The sequence below is a fragment of the Dipodomys ordii genome, unplaced genomic scaffold (assembly GCF_000151885.1).
Source record: "Dipodomys ordii isolate 6190 unplaced genomic scaffold, Dord_2.0 Scaffold56, whole genome shotgun sequence".
Lineage (NCBI taxonomy): Eukaryota > Metazoa > Chordata > Mammalia > Rodentia > Heteromyidae > Dipodomys > Dipodomys ordii.
Genome location: NW_012267272.1, coordinates 12,221,434 through 12,236,254, shown reverse-complemented (window position 1 = coordinate 12,236,254; position 14,821 = coordinate 12,221,434). Strand labels below are relative to the sequence as shown.

The 14,821-nt window shown below is 42.9% G+C and overlaps 1 protein-coding gene across 1 annotated transcript in view; it reads right to left on the bottom strand.

Moving 5' to 3' along the window:
- The window catches only part of Cntnap2 (contactin associated protein-like 2), a 1,232,273-nt gene that overhangs the window by 169,985 nt on the left and 1,047,467 nt on the right, over positions 1-14,821 (bottom strand). Inside the window, exon 18 of the mRNA XM_013021595.1 lies at positions 11,350-11,568. Coding sequence (XP_012877049.1) covers positions 11,350-11,568 — 219 coding nt within the window. The remainder of the gene's footprint in view (positions 1-11,349; positions 11,569-14,821) is intronic.

The window sequence follows — 14,821 nt, the reverse complement described above, 5'->3', positions numbered from 1 at the left end:
GAAGCAGTCATGCGCTTCGATAGGCTTTCCAGAGCTGCTGATGCTGTGATCTCTCTTTCTCCTATGTCATCTGTCACCATTCATTGTGTCTTGGGGTCTGCTTGTCAATTAAAAGCTTGAAACCTAGTTATCTGGTTATGCTGAGAACCCCAGAATGGCTCTACTCTTTGGTGGTAGAAGGAGTTAAAGGAAACTGGTCCTCATTCTTTCACACAGAGCTGTGTGATTGACAAGCAGTGATTGGCAATGCTTCTTTCAGCTAGATATCAAAAGGCATATATGGGAAGAAGCTTTTTATATTGGTCTTGGAGAATCACATTTTCAGATAATGTTCTTGAGTGTTTATTCATAACTTCATTCAACAGAATGGATTTTTTTGAGTTCATTATTGCCACATGGATTTTCTTATGTCCTCAGAATAAATGCCACATGGTGGACATGACTGCTAACAATTAAACTAAGGAATTTCAAAGCAAAGAAAGAAGGAATCCTGAATTCCCGAGAGCAGAAAAGGATTGCAGGCATCTAAATGTGATTTTTTCTGCAATGAGTATGGAGCTAAGTCGCTCTGGAAGTAAAACAAACATGAGAAAAACAGCAATCCCCAAAAGTAATATCAAATAGTAGCTATATCAAGCACGATTCCATAATTTCACACATCGCAGAGCTAAGTATCTGGGAGATAAGTATTTCATGATCTCCATTTTATAGATGAAGACACTGAGATCGAAGGAATGAACGTGTTCAATGTTCCAGAAGTCTGATTCAGAGTGGCCAGATCACGCCAGGCTGATCAGCTTGTACGATGCCTATGCTGAAGCTCCATCTGCACTTGGAGGCTGGCATCTAATGGAGCTTGCCCTTCTCCTACATTGGACGTGTCTGTAAGTATGGCAGTGCTTAGATATGGAAAATGCTGACAGACTGATTAATATTTGAGCCATGTCATTCACTGCTTGCTAGAACATTCTCCCTGAAGTCATGAAGGCGATTGAAGCAGAAAGAAGAAATGAAGTACTCATAATTCAGAGCCAGGAATGTAGATGCCTGAATCAGTGTCAACAAAGAGACATTTCTTTGATGTCCTTCCTGAAGTCTCATTTTGTCTTAATGTAAGAACTTAATACCATCATTCTGAAGCCAAGGTCAGTTTGGGCTTTGGCCCCTTGATGGCGAACGGTTGATCTCCTGTTTATATGCAGATGAAATGGCCCTGGTTTCAGAGGGCATTCCTTTGCCACAGGTGCTGCGGTTCCAGTCCCTCATCTAAGTGAGGAGATGAGAAAGAATGGTGCTAACCCACCACCCCCACCCAGATTCAAATGTCAGCTTTCAAATTTTAGATCATTACCAGTTATTTTAGTAAACATGCATGCAAGTTCAAACTTCACGTCATCAGCTAAGAAATATAATGATGATTTTTCAGTTATCTCCATATAGTTACGTATATTGTGTGTCCTTCTGGTGAGTTCCGCCCCTCTCCGAAGCAGAACAAACACCTGCTGCTGCTGTTAGCATGCCCTATATCAGTCCCTCTGTTTCTGTTTGTGTCTTCACGGCCTTCCTTTTAGAGTATTGGTTTATGAAACATATATCTCGTCGCTTTCAATATGGAGTCAATCAGTCCTCAGTGTTGCTATTCACAGAGTACCCTGTTTTCTTTATCTCCAGAGTCTGGTCTAAATTGGTGAAGCTAGGCAGACTCAGCAGAGCTCTGACAACCAACCTTCATGAGTGCATGGGCTCTCCATGGCCAAGAGGCAGAGAAAAAGAGTAGAAGCCTGGTCTCTGAGAAGGCAGACAGGGAGTTGGCAGAGAGCCTGAGAGAACAGAATATTCTGAGGTCAGGATTTCAAGGAGGGCAACACTGATAATGTTAAGTTATACAGGTGGTCAAAGAAAAATAAGGCAATACAAGGCCAGTGAATTTGGTTCTCTATGAGACAGACACTTCGATGCAGTAACGAGATATTACCAAGGACAGGGGTAGTGAGAGGACATATTTAACTATAGACAAACTATTGATATAAGAAACCATGAAAGCAGAAGATGGATGTCCTCACCCTGAGTGGCACTGAGGGCTGTGAGGGTATGTGTATGTGTCGATGAGTGAGAGACATGCAAGGTGGAAAGATGGGAACAGGTTGAGCTAGATGGAAGAGTGAGAAGTTTCACATCCTAAGGCACAAGTTTCTTTCTCATACCTATGCTGGAGCTGCATCTACAGCATAGGGATGGGCAGCAGTAGGGAAGGAATTTGGCAATAGAACTCAGAGGAAAACATGCTCTGACCTCTGAGGACGGAGAGTGCCAGGAAAGGTGAGCAACACCGAAGCTCACCTGTAACAGCAGAGAGAGGACCAATGAGGGTACAGCAGAGAAATTAACATTAGCACAGCAGATGTCTTAATTATGGTATAGACAAGAAATAGCAAAATTAGCATAATGATACCATCATGGTACTGAAAACATGGGCCAAGGACAAGTTATTATGAATAAGAATTGGTGGGAGATATTGAAATGAAAAACATTATAATTATAATTATTGAGGCCTTGGAGGGGTTGAATAGCAAAGTAGAGATAGAGCTGAAGAACATACTGAATCAAAAACTCTCCCAAAAGTTAAAATAGGAAAAGACACTGAATGAACGAACTATGGAGGGTACAGGCAGAAGTGTCACCATCTGCATTACAACAGCCACAGGGGGAAAAAAGAGAAAAATAGGAAGCCTAGGCCTAAGGAATTGCTTGAAGAAATCATAATCCAGAATTTTCTAGAATAAGCAATCTAGGTTGAAGGAGCTCATATAGTCTTAAACGGCATAGTTAAGAAAAAGCAAAGCAATGCCCTCAGAGGTAAGCTGTGGGTCTTAACCTGAGACACCTCACTGAGAGTCACATACAGGACTCAGAGGTAAGCTGTGGGCCTTAACCTGAGACACCTCACTGAGAGTCACATACAGGACTCAGTTTCTGAGAACCTGGGTGGAGATATTCCAACCAACATATAAAATGATTCTAATTCCTTCAAGTAGGAAGGTAGGGAAAACCTCAATAGTATTAGCAGTACTAACAAGACTGTGGTGAAGAGAAATAAGTGGTATTTTCATATTACATTGCAGCTGTTGATTAAAAAAATCCTACTTGTGATGATTAATTTGAAATTATGGTAGTTATTAAACTCAACACTAGGTGTTGGTATTTAAGGTACCTAATACTGAAACAACACATATTACTACTACAAGTTTTTGTGTCTTTCTTTCCTTTTTCAATTTTATATCAATTATATTTGATTTATTTTCTAATTTTGTATGTTGTGTTTTAATCATGTAAAACTAGATATTCTAGGAGAGAGATGTAGGGCTTTCCAGATTGACAAAGTGATCCATGTCTCCAGAGAGTTCTGAGCCCTTGTTAGAAAGCTGACATTAGTCAGATTTCTGTTCCTGAAAGCTTTCAGAGATTAAAAACTGGAATCATAATGCAACTAAGTCAGACATCTCAATGGCAGTATTGGCTAAAAAAATTAAATCAACTAATACCTTCAAGGTGTTGATTTCAATATGGGAACCAGTGAGTAAGTCAGCAAGGACTCTGAAAGATTCCTCTGGGAAGTTTTCATTAATTAATTGGTTAAGTTTTACAGTGCTGGGGATTAAACTAAGTAACAAGAGAAATGAATCCAAGAGGAGACAGGAAGCTCTGGAACTCTAGCAAGAATACTAAATGCATCTAAGTGAGGCAGGAAGTGGGAAATGTGAAATGGGTGGAAGGGAACAGAAAGGAGAGAGGAGAATGGAGGAAGGGGTGGCTGAATGAAAGCACTAGACACTTAGATGCACATGCGCAGTTGTCACTCCAGCGTACAACCTTGTGAAGTTCCAAAAACAATAACTCTATGGAGAGCTCAAATAGTTTTTAGAAAGACGAATTCAAAGCCAAACAAAATCAATACCAGAAAATAGGTATATCCAAGAGAGGAAGCCAGACCAAGGGGAGAGGGGCAGATGAATGAAGGGGGAAAGGGAGAGAAGGTAGTCAAGAATCCATTGTATATACCAGGAAATTAAGAAAAGAAGGGAAGAGGTGGGCAAAAGAGGTGGAGTGAGAATATGGAAAGGGACCACATTGGTTAAGATGTATTACATCCATACAACTGCTTTGTTAAATGGAACCTTCTCTGTACAACTACTTCAAGAGAATGAAAACCTGACCAGAAAAAAGAAGATGTGGGAAGTAAGACCAAGTAAAAAGAGAGCCTGGCAGGAGGTGTGGAGGTGTGGAGGTGCTTTGGCCCCTATTTTATTTAGAAAGGACAATGTACATATTTTTACATCTCAGTAGAATTATAAACTTGTGCCAGGTGTGGTTGTGGTGCAGTCTTTGAGGGGTTGGGACGGGAGCATCAAAGGTTCAAGACCAGCCTGGATCTCATAGCAAGAACCTACCCTGCAAATGAACAACAAAACAAAACAAAACAAAAAGCCTAAACAAGAGTTTTAATACATTAGGTGTGGCTGCCAGAGAAGTGAAGGTAGAAAGTCCAACTTTTGACTCAGTGCTGAGTAATTTCAATTTCTTAATGGAAAATAGATTTTGTAGGGAGTAGGCAAACAGGCAAACAAAACATAGTAAATAAAAAAAACACGAAGAGAAAGCAAAAATACAAAAGACAGCTGTAGTTTTTAATCAATGAATAACAACATTTTCAAATTGGATTTTTCAAAGATTCAGCAATACGATACTTAAGAGACACATTTAGACAAAAAACGCAAATGCCTAGACAATAAATACCAGGCAAATAATTACTACAACAAGGCTTATATGGTTGTTTTCAGAGCAAAAACCAAATGGTGAGACAAAAAAAATTACAGAGAGTAAAGATGGAGATTACATAATGGTACAAGGAGCAATAAACTTAAAAGATCCCAGATACCTTGAACTAGCAAAATACCTTGAATTACCTGCAAATACCCCGGGTGGAACTATTGCTAGAAATTCAATGAAGAATAGGATATCTCTAGAATCTTTCTATATTATAAACACTCCCAAGTGGGGAATTTCATTTCAGAGGAAGAGGAACTCTCTTACCAATCCATCTCAGTCTGACAGCAAAACTCTCCCTACAAAGACCCATGGAGACCTGGCATGCCATGGCAAACCTGCTTGGGTGACTTGACCTGACCTTCATGCCCTGTCTACTACATTCTTCTACTGTAGATGCCATTGCTGAGAGCAGTGCTTCCTAGTGGGGACCCCAGGGGTTGTGCAAATGTCAGTGCCGACCGGTTCTTTGAAACATTGTCAGATGCTCACCACGTAGCTACTCAAACATTCAAAATGTCACCAGGACCACAGTATACGCTCAGATGACAGTCCCTCATGTACTGACCATCAGAGCTAAAACATCTTGGCTGAACTTTCACATTGACTGAAACTTAGACTTCTTCCTGACCTCTGTTTTAAGAGCATTTCCTTTAGAAAACTTACACAGTAAATACTACTTCGTTCTCTGCCCATGGAGATGCAAATCTATTTGAAGTCTTTTGACCCACTCTTTGAAACGTAAGGCGTTAAGCACCCCATCTCCTAGTCTCCATGGGAGAGCTGGTTCTGTCTTCCTCAGGCTGCCTTGCTCTAAATTGTAAAATTACCTAGACTCAGGAAGATTAGAGTAAATGAAGACAGAATAAATCCAGTTAGCAAGCACAGCCTGCAATCTCTCTTATTCTAACTCTCCAAGCACTTCCCTAGGTGTATTTTAACACAATCAAAACCCAAGCCAATCAACTACCACAAACAACTCTCCTGTTGGTGGTTGCATTGTGGGTGACCTTGGATGGGGCTCCGGTCTGGTCTGTTTGCAATGGCACCGTGTGAAGTCCACCTACCTGTCCGTCTCTGTCCAGGGCAGCACTGAGTCTCTGGAATCAGAATCATTCATATCCCTTACTAGGTATATGACCTTGGGCAAGTCTTTAGCTTCTTTTTTCTTCTTCATTTTGCTAAATATTATTTTGTATGAACAGAGGCACAGAAACATTGTGCTTTGGGTTCCTCCCCTAAGAGTATCCTTCTTAGGTCTCACTGTGTGTGAATATTTTGTGTGATATAATTTATCATTGGCTTTATTTAACCAATGGAAATTAAGCAGGAACTAGCTGTAGTATCTACCTTCTCAGGTTTCTGGTATCACCCTGGGCCTACTACACGGTCCTCTTGCTGTTCTTGTGCTAGGCTTGTTGCAAATGGGAGCAAGCACATATTTTCTGTTTTATTTCCTATAACTTACACTGTATTACTTTTTAGGTAGGAGACATGTCCATCGTGTTTTTCTACAGATGGGAGCTTCCTCCGTGACCAGAATTCCATTTCCTTTCTTTGCCATGTTGACTTTCTCTCTGTGTTCCCAGTCACATGGCATTTCAGGTGGCGCTGAACTTACCCATCCGTGATTTTGGAATTCAGAGGCTTTGAAGAACAGCTGACTAAACAAGCCATGTTATTGAGTTGGAAGAAATTGGGATCTTTCACGGGACTGCCGGCCAAGTTGAGCTCAGTCCCAGCTCTAATCTTCATTTGCTTGGAAGCCCATCTAATAAACCTCCATTTTCCCACAGAGTCAGGCTGCCATACAGGGGAGAAAGGTTGAATAGACAAACTCTCAGAGAAGGAGGGAGTCTCTTTCCTTAGGATGGCAGTTCTCAGTGAGTCTCCATTTGGGAGATGAGAGACAGATGTTGACGGTATAACTCTTCACTCCTTTGGGCTACATCTGAAACACAGGGCACAGCCCCTCATCTTCTAGGAGATTACAGAAGCTCACCAAGCCAAGTGAGCTGAGCCTGAGCATTTGTTCTTAGCCACGATGACCCAACCTTACCTCTCGAGCTAGAGCTTTCTGAAGCAACCTGGCATCTTTGAACTCTGGCTTCCTCCATAAATGACATCCCACAAGAGTGTCCCATGCTCCTTCCGGTGTCTAGCTGACTGTAAACGGACCCCTGTCCTAGCACCTGCCCTGAAGAGCCAACTCTTTTTGTGTCTGCCTAGCTCCCATCTATGCCTCATGATCACCAACTCCCAGCCTTGTTCTGGGCCAGCAGCCAGCATTCATGGCTGAAGGCCTAACAGATACCTTCTTCTTCACAAGCTGCCACCAAGACCCTCCCTGCCAGGACTCTACAGAGGCTCTGGCATGTCACTGTGCCAGAGGGCTTGGCGTCGGCCAGCCTGGCGTCACTCATGCTTAGATAATGAGCACAGGCATGTTTGCTGTTCTCCACCTCCCAAGAAAAATCTGGCCCATGGCTGCCATAGAGGACTGAGGTCTGAGGACCGGGGCTGGCAGAGGAACTGTATCACCAGGTGGTACATGTGGGTCCACCAGCCCATCCAGGGAGCTTATCATATGCTCAGGCCTCATTTTGGATCAAAAATGGGAAAAAAAGTTCCCTATGCTATTCAGAACACCAGCAAGTACCTTCCCCCCTCTTTCTTGTGTCAGTTTTAATTTTTAAATGGATCTGTTACTTCTCTATTACACCAGAATCATAGCTGGATTGTCATCACAGCCAAATGACCTGGGCTATCTCTATCTGGATGACAACTTCTAATTACATTTTTAGATGTAGAATGAAAACAGTATTTTTCTAGTTAGTTTGCAAAAGGAGATGGGAGTGATGGAGGCTGGCCTTCCCTGGAAGCTACTCTGTGTATAAATCCATGAATTCCCTTCAAACTGGTGCAGCCTTCATTGGTGTCAAAGCTTACCTTCCCTGCAGAACCTTGGTGGAGCTTTTAGGCAGCACTGTTCCGTGTCTCAGCTACTGGTGGTGTGCTGGCAAATGGTGGACCTTCTGATGGACTCTTAACATGATTTCTTGGCTGACTGAGAGAGACCTTTGGGCCCTTGCTCCTCAGGGGCTGCTGTGCGGTGGGTAAGTGAAGTACTTGGGGATATTTCTGCACGTGAGCCTTACTTACATTAGAGCTGGTGGGATACAGTCATCACATTTCAAGTCTTTTTATTTTCCCTTGGTGCTGACCCTGGAGCTTAAACTCAGAGCCTGGGTTCTGCCCTTGAGCTTATTTTTTGCTCAAGGCCAGTGCTCTACCACTTGAGCCACTTTTGGCTTTTTGATGATTAATTGGAAAAGTCTCATGGACTTTCTTTCCCAGGCTGGATTTGAATCGTGATCCTCAGATCTCAGCCTCCAGAGTAACTAAGATTACAGCCATTAGCACCCAGTTTCAAGGCGTTATTTTGAGAAGGAAGAGAGACACCATTTGGAGTGTGTTTCTTTAGAAGGAGAGGAGTGTTACCCAGAGGAAGAAGGGACTAAAAAGCAAAGGCTTTGAAGAGCATACTCACTGTAAATGAGTATTGACTCAGTGCCAAATACTCTGCCAAGTGCTTTGAATGGAATACCTTATTTAATCCCAAGATCAGGCACTATATACCAATTTAACACAGAAACATTAACAGATGTGTCTGTGTCTCCAAGTTGGCAAGTGGTGGAGATGGGAGTCAAAGCCTGTGCTGGTGTAAATAAAAGCCTTATGGAAAGCTTGTCCACTTGTCCACCCTGGTCTCATTCAACCGTGATTCAGCCTGTCACCAGAATGTCTAAAGCTTGAAGAAATTTGGGTGGCTGCAACTAGTCTAACTCTTTTACTAGGCAGATGGGAAAATAGACTCAAGGAGGTGATAGTATTTGGTAAAAAAAAGTGCTATTGTAAGAGTTGAGCTGAGACAAATATCCCAGTTGCCTGCATCCTTAGCAAACTTCTTGGGGTTGAGAGGATGGTTCCAGGACTTCAGAGCTACTGAAGCTTTGTTGTTGTTCTAGAAATGAAGCTCCCATACCTTTTGTTCTGGGAGTAGACTGCTGCAGAGCCACATCTCTCAGGTAGCTTACCTAGTTTCTGTTTGGGAGACATGTATTCTCTCCACTTCTCAGATAGCAAGAAATTAGAAACTCAAGACTTACCCTTTATGATCAAATGGAAAGAAGTTACTGACTTATGTCAACCTACTGTCTGGAAACTTCTCTCTTCAAGGTTATCTTCTCAATTGCTAAATTCCAAGAACATTTTTTCTGTTTTTTTTTAAAATATGTTGGCTTTGATATTATTTTCTACAGCCTAGTCATAAAATCCTCTTCTCTTACGATGTTTCCATCCTCTGATTTCCCTTTATTCCCTCTTTCCATTCCTCTTCATTTTCTTTCTGAGATGTGCCTTTTCCTTGTATCCCTTACACTTCCCTGTATTGTAGAATTCTGACTTCAGTTCTCCGTTCGTAAGTTACTGTTAGATCATCTTTTTTTTTTTTTTTTGGCAGTTCTGAGATTTTGGACTCAGGGCCTTGCGCTTGCTAGGCTGGTGCTTTACCACTTGAGCCACATTTCCAGCTTGACTTTTTGCTGGTTACTCTAAAGATAGAACCTGCCAAATTTTCTGCCAAGCCTGGCCTTGAACTACAACCCTCTAGAACTCAGTCTTTGGAACGGGGCATTGGTGCCAGGGTTCAGGTCATTTTCTTTAAATGAATAACACATTCTTCCAAGATGATAATAAATACTATTCTTATGCCTTTTAATTTCATAATCCTACTAGGTCTTTGAATTCTTTCTGGTGACTCTTGTAAGTGGACAGAAGCAGAAAGGTATAAAACTAAAGCTGGACCTCTGTGTTAGGGACAAGGCCAGGAAAATGAGAAGTTGAGCCAAGTAGAGACCTGTTGTGATGCAAACCCAGTATGTCCAGCATGTTCTTCATCAGTAGAATTTAGGAAGGAACTTGTCACGTGGTAAATGCAGGCCAGACATATCAGTGAACTGAAATTTATTCACCATGCTCAGCAGGAAGCAATGGACCTGATGTTTAGCTAATATAAAATAATGTGTCATTTTGTGATCTATCCCATGAGGGATGGATTTGCAAAGGGCTGGTTTTCCCTTGAGATTGGGGAATAGTTATTTCAAACATTGTCATTCTGGCTGGTGTGGCTGATGACAAGTCAAGCCCCCTTTCAAGGCTCACTGAGTAGCACCTTGCTCCTGTAATCTGCCTACCTCATATGACAGGAGTGATTGCCTAATTTTATCTTTCTTTTCTAATGTTTGTCAAGTATTCTAGCATAACCAGCAAAGGGACTATGGGGACTGGCTCTTGTTAGCATTAATTGACCCTTGGTGAGGTTCTACCACAAGGGTAGAGCTCAGGTGGCAGGTGTAATGAATTGAAAAGCAACTAGGTCACAACTAGTTTTGCTTGGTAGGAGACCGACACAGTTGGCTGAATTGATCAATGAACTCTCAGAAACCCAGAGAGGGACTGGAAGGTGGTATATATCCACAAAGTCCTTCAAACTTACTTTCTTTTTATTCAATGGAGGAAAAGTTTCTCATTTCCTAAAATATGAATATTATTAGAACAAATAATCAACCAGCCATAGCAGAAGGTATTGCTTCGGAGTTGTTTCAGGTTGTGGGGCTGGATGAATGAATATTCATTGGCTGATTTTGTGCAATGTTTAAATGACCTCTGCCAGGTACTGGAGGACACTATACCAGGCCAAGCCTAAATCCTTCCCTGCTTTTGGGGATGGATGAAGAAAGGAATGAGTTTCTATTGATTATTTCAGGCAAATCTGAACTTGGCTCATTTTCTTCCTCTTTCCTTTCTCTCGTCCCATCATCTTTGTCACTTGAATCCAACTTGAACGTGGAGAGCCCGCCCATCTCCCCCTCTGTCTCTTTGTCCTTCTCTTCCTAACCTCCCTCTTCCCTTCCTTTTTCAGCTTTACGTGTTCTAAATGATCAAACAATTCTATATAGCTTTAAAACCATAGACCTAAAAAGTTGAAGATGTCAGAGTACTATGAGATATGGTAGCTGAGAATCCTGAGCATTTTCTTCATTCTATTCTGTCTTAGAAATGAGAAGCTTAGACACTAAAAAGTCTCATTCAAAACATTATACAGACTGCTTTTTTTGCATGTGAGGGGTGTGTGTGTGTGCATGTGTGTGTGTGTGTGTGTGTGTGTGTTGGTACTGAGGTTTGAACTCAGGGCCTGAGTACTGTCCCTTAGATTGTGTGTGTGTGTGTGTGTGTAAGGTTGGCACTCTACCACTTGGGCCACAGCTCCACTTCTGGCTTTTTGCTGGTTAATTGGAACTAAGAGTCTCACGGACTTTCTTGCCTGTGCTATAGCTTCAAACCGTGATCCTCAGATTTCAGCCTCTGAGTAGATAGATTACAAATGTCAGCCACCAGCACCCGGCTTCTTGTGAAGGTTCTTAGAGCTAACAAAGCAAGTGACTGTTGCCATCCATGACTCACCCACGAACAGCTGGCTGTAGAGTTCCAGGCGGGTGTGGCCTTCGGTGGGGGCCTTGCGGATCTGCTGGGGCAGCCGGTCCACCTGCAGGCTGGCCTGCTTGACGTTCCTCTCTGCCGTGACGCGGTGCCACTGGTCATCATTGAGGGGGGAGGGTGACCTCACCACAATCTCCACTGGCCCATTTCCGACATCAAATGAAAAGGCCACTTCGGTGGCAGCTGGAAGAACAGAAAGCAAGAAAAATAACATGAGCCCATTTCTCTTAGGTACCTGGTGTCAGTAAATGCTTGAGGAACACAGAATCTAACCCAGAACCTTATTACCAAAGTCAGCATGAAAACATTGGAGGAAGGAGAAGCATTACTCTATGGCTTTCCATTACTAACCAAAGAGAGAAAAATACATTTTTTTAAAAAATTGGAGGTATGGGTATCAGATGGGCATTTGATCTTTAGAAGCCAACATTGACTTTAGCATCATTGACTCTTTCCTGATAAGAAAACAGAGAAGTAAAATTGACAGTAAGATACCTTGTTAAGTATTGTAATTGGTGAGTTATAGAGACTGGATCTGAACCCTTCAGCTGTCAGGTTTTGGGGCCTGAGAGCGTTTGACCCCACCCATACCTGGCCTCTCCAGGAGCTCTAAGCCAGTGATGTACGGTCATCATTTGGAACAGGTGGATCTGGATCCTGACTGAGGTGAACTGGAGCAGGCACACATTGCCCCCAAAGCTCCCCCCAAAATGTGGTTACCTAGCTAGGGTTGAGAATGACTGTTGGGGAGCATTTACAAGACTATATTTCATGAATCTTCACTGTCTTTTTCCATAGTTGTTAAGAAAAGGCAAGTGATGAGCCGCTTCTTTTCTGGGGCAGTGGTGGGTAGTGGTGGTGGGGGGGAAGCGTTTGTGGCTGTCCTGTAAGTTTCCCAGCTTTCGGTGTTAGTTGTCCGCCTCAGCTAGTCCCCATGGGAGATGTGAGCCTGCACCACAAACCACCCTTGTGTTGGGAGATCTCTGAGCCAACCTCAGCAATAAATCACCTCCCCCAAATCAGTGCATAGTTTTGGGGGTTGCTTTGTCAAGTTGAGATGCAAGAAGTGTCTTCATTCCCATTTTTAGTTTTATGTGAAGTTTCCAGAGGCTGCTTGGTGCTCTATAAACACTTTTGTAAATGTATATTTTTCTTGCAAGGAAAGGCAGCTTCCTACCCAAACCACATATAGCATCCCCGAGGCTTGATGAATTCTTTTCAACACTAAAGATGTGGGACACTTGTGAATGTCCAGACTTCGCTTATAAAGATATCCAGCCCTGTATCCATCAGTAAGCTTTCTGCCTAATCTCTAAGCAGTTTAATTAAATAGCTGTCATTTTTTTTTCCGGTCCAAGGCTAATGGAACATGCAGTTTCTTTAGGCTGGTACCATTTTGAGGCAGTGTCACAAGCAATCAAACTTCTAATTTAAAAACCACAGTGGGCCAGGTTTCTCTCAGGACCTCTACTGTTCCCTGCGTCCATGTCTCTGAGAGCTGCATTAACTTTATTGAGCTACGGGGATATTAGACACACAGATTGCAATTCAATCAACCTCATTGGACTAAAGCATTTTGATCCTTCGTGTCATTAGAAAGAGAACTTCAATTTAAACACCTGCAGTGATTTTCAACACACGCCAGTGCAATACCTCATTCACTTTAGGAGCCTCTGTCTCCAGGGGTCATCTCCACAGGATTGGGCTTGCAGGCCAGTGACCCCCATCAGGGTCTCCATGGAAGCATATTGGAATGCAGGTAGATGATCATGTGGTCTATAGACAGAGGAAAAGCTTTCTCTCCACCTCTTATGCAGTTAACGGTGGGGGGGGGGGAGTTGGGGAGGAAGGGGGTCTTGGCTCCACAATGAATCTACTCTTTCTTTTTAATGATTTAAGATAGCTTGATTTTATTCAGCAAACTACACATTCAGATTTACTGAACAGAGCCACTATCTCAAGAGCAGAGCACATTATTTCTTGCCAGTCCTGGGGATTGAACCCAGGGCTGCAGAAGGATAAGCTCGTATCTACCACTGAGCATCTCCTCCTCCAGTACCCACCAACAGAGGCAAAATGTATCTTATTTTGGAGGTGACATGGCACACTCAGCAAGTTACTCTATCTCCAGTCATAAAATAAGTCTAATACTAAATTTAAAATAGTTGAAATCAAGTAGTATGTCATGCGACTGAAAAAGTAAGAAATCCATACCAAAATTATTGGAAAACCATTTGTATAGTGCCAACTTATACAATAACAGTATGCACAAACAATGGGTCCAAGAGAAGAGATCATAAAGGAATTAAGAAAACTTTTCAAAGGGGTTAATATGAACATGTAATGAATCTACTCTTTCTTGTGCTGAGTCTCAGCAGATCATCTCGAAAGGAAGGTTGTCAGAACAACAAGAGAAAGGTGGAGAGGGAGAGGGGAGGAGGGCGCCTCTTGGGCTTATTTTATAGGCATCACCTGCCATCAGGGGAAAGAGAATCCAGGGGTAAATTGAGTTTAACCTTGAGGTTTGACTCAAAGGGATACATGTCACTGGTCTAATTTCCTCTGCTGCTGTCCTTTGGCTCTGGTGAATTCTTGTGCAAGTCTTTCAACAGTCACAGTTTGGGGAATTCTGAGCAGTTGTGGTCATTAGAAAAGAGCCACCCTGCTTGTCACAATGGATCCATCTCTCTTCTTCTTGACTGTGGTCCTCTTGGCAGCAGCACTTAGCCCGAGAGAAGGAATGGACAGTGCCAGGGCTGGGAAGCAGCTCAGAGCAGGACTCAGAGTAAGGGGACTCAAGGCCAAGGGCCTCCCTATTTCCTTTCTATTTCTTCTTAAGAAAGGCAGTGTGTGTGTGTGTGGTGTGTGTATGTGTGTGTGTGCATGCATACGTGTGTGTGTGTGTGTGTGTGTGTGTGTGTATGGGGGGCAGGGGGTCTGGCAAGGCCTAGCATGAAAGGGAAGGGAAGGGAAGGGCAGGGCTTCTTTCTCTCAGTCACTCAATGTCAGCTTTCCTGACACTGCTAAAGGATACCTTTGAGAAATCCCATCTCCTAGGCAGACAGCCAGTGCGTTCTAAAAGCTTCTAAAGTTCAGTTTGCGGCTGATTGCTCTTGGTCTTCTGGGTGAGAGCAGCTGACATTTTAAAAGAGCTAATTATAGAGGGAGTCAGTGAGCGAATAAAGGGAGGCAGCGTTGAAGACACCAGAGCCAATGACACCATCGTTACTTAATGTGCGTCTCCACTTGGACACCGCAGTCTTGCCCTGTGTCTGTGTCTGTACAGAGAAGGGAGTTCTCACATAGCGAACATTCTTATTTCCAGAAGCAAGGGTTTGAGAAATGGGTGTGTGTAGCGTGGCTTATTGGAAAGAACTCTATACAGTCAACATGAATGGCTGCCCTTCCAGATAATATTGAGGACTGGGAAAAACAG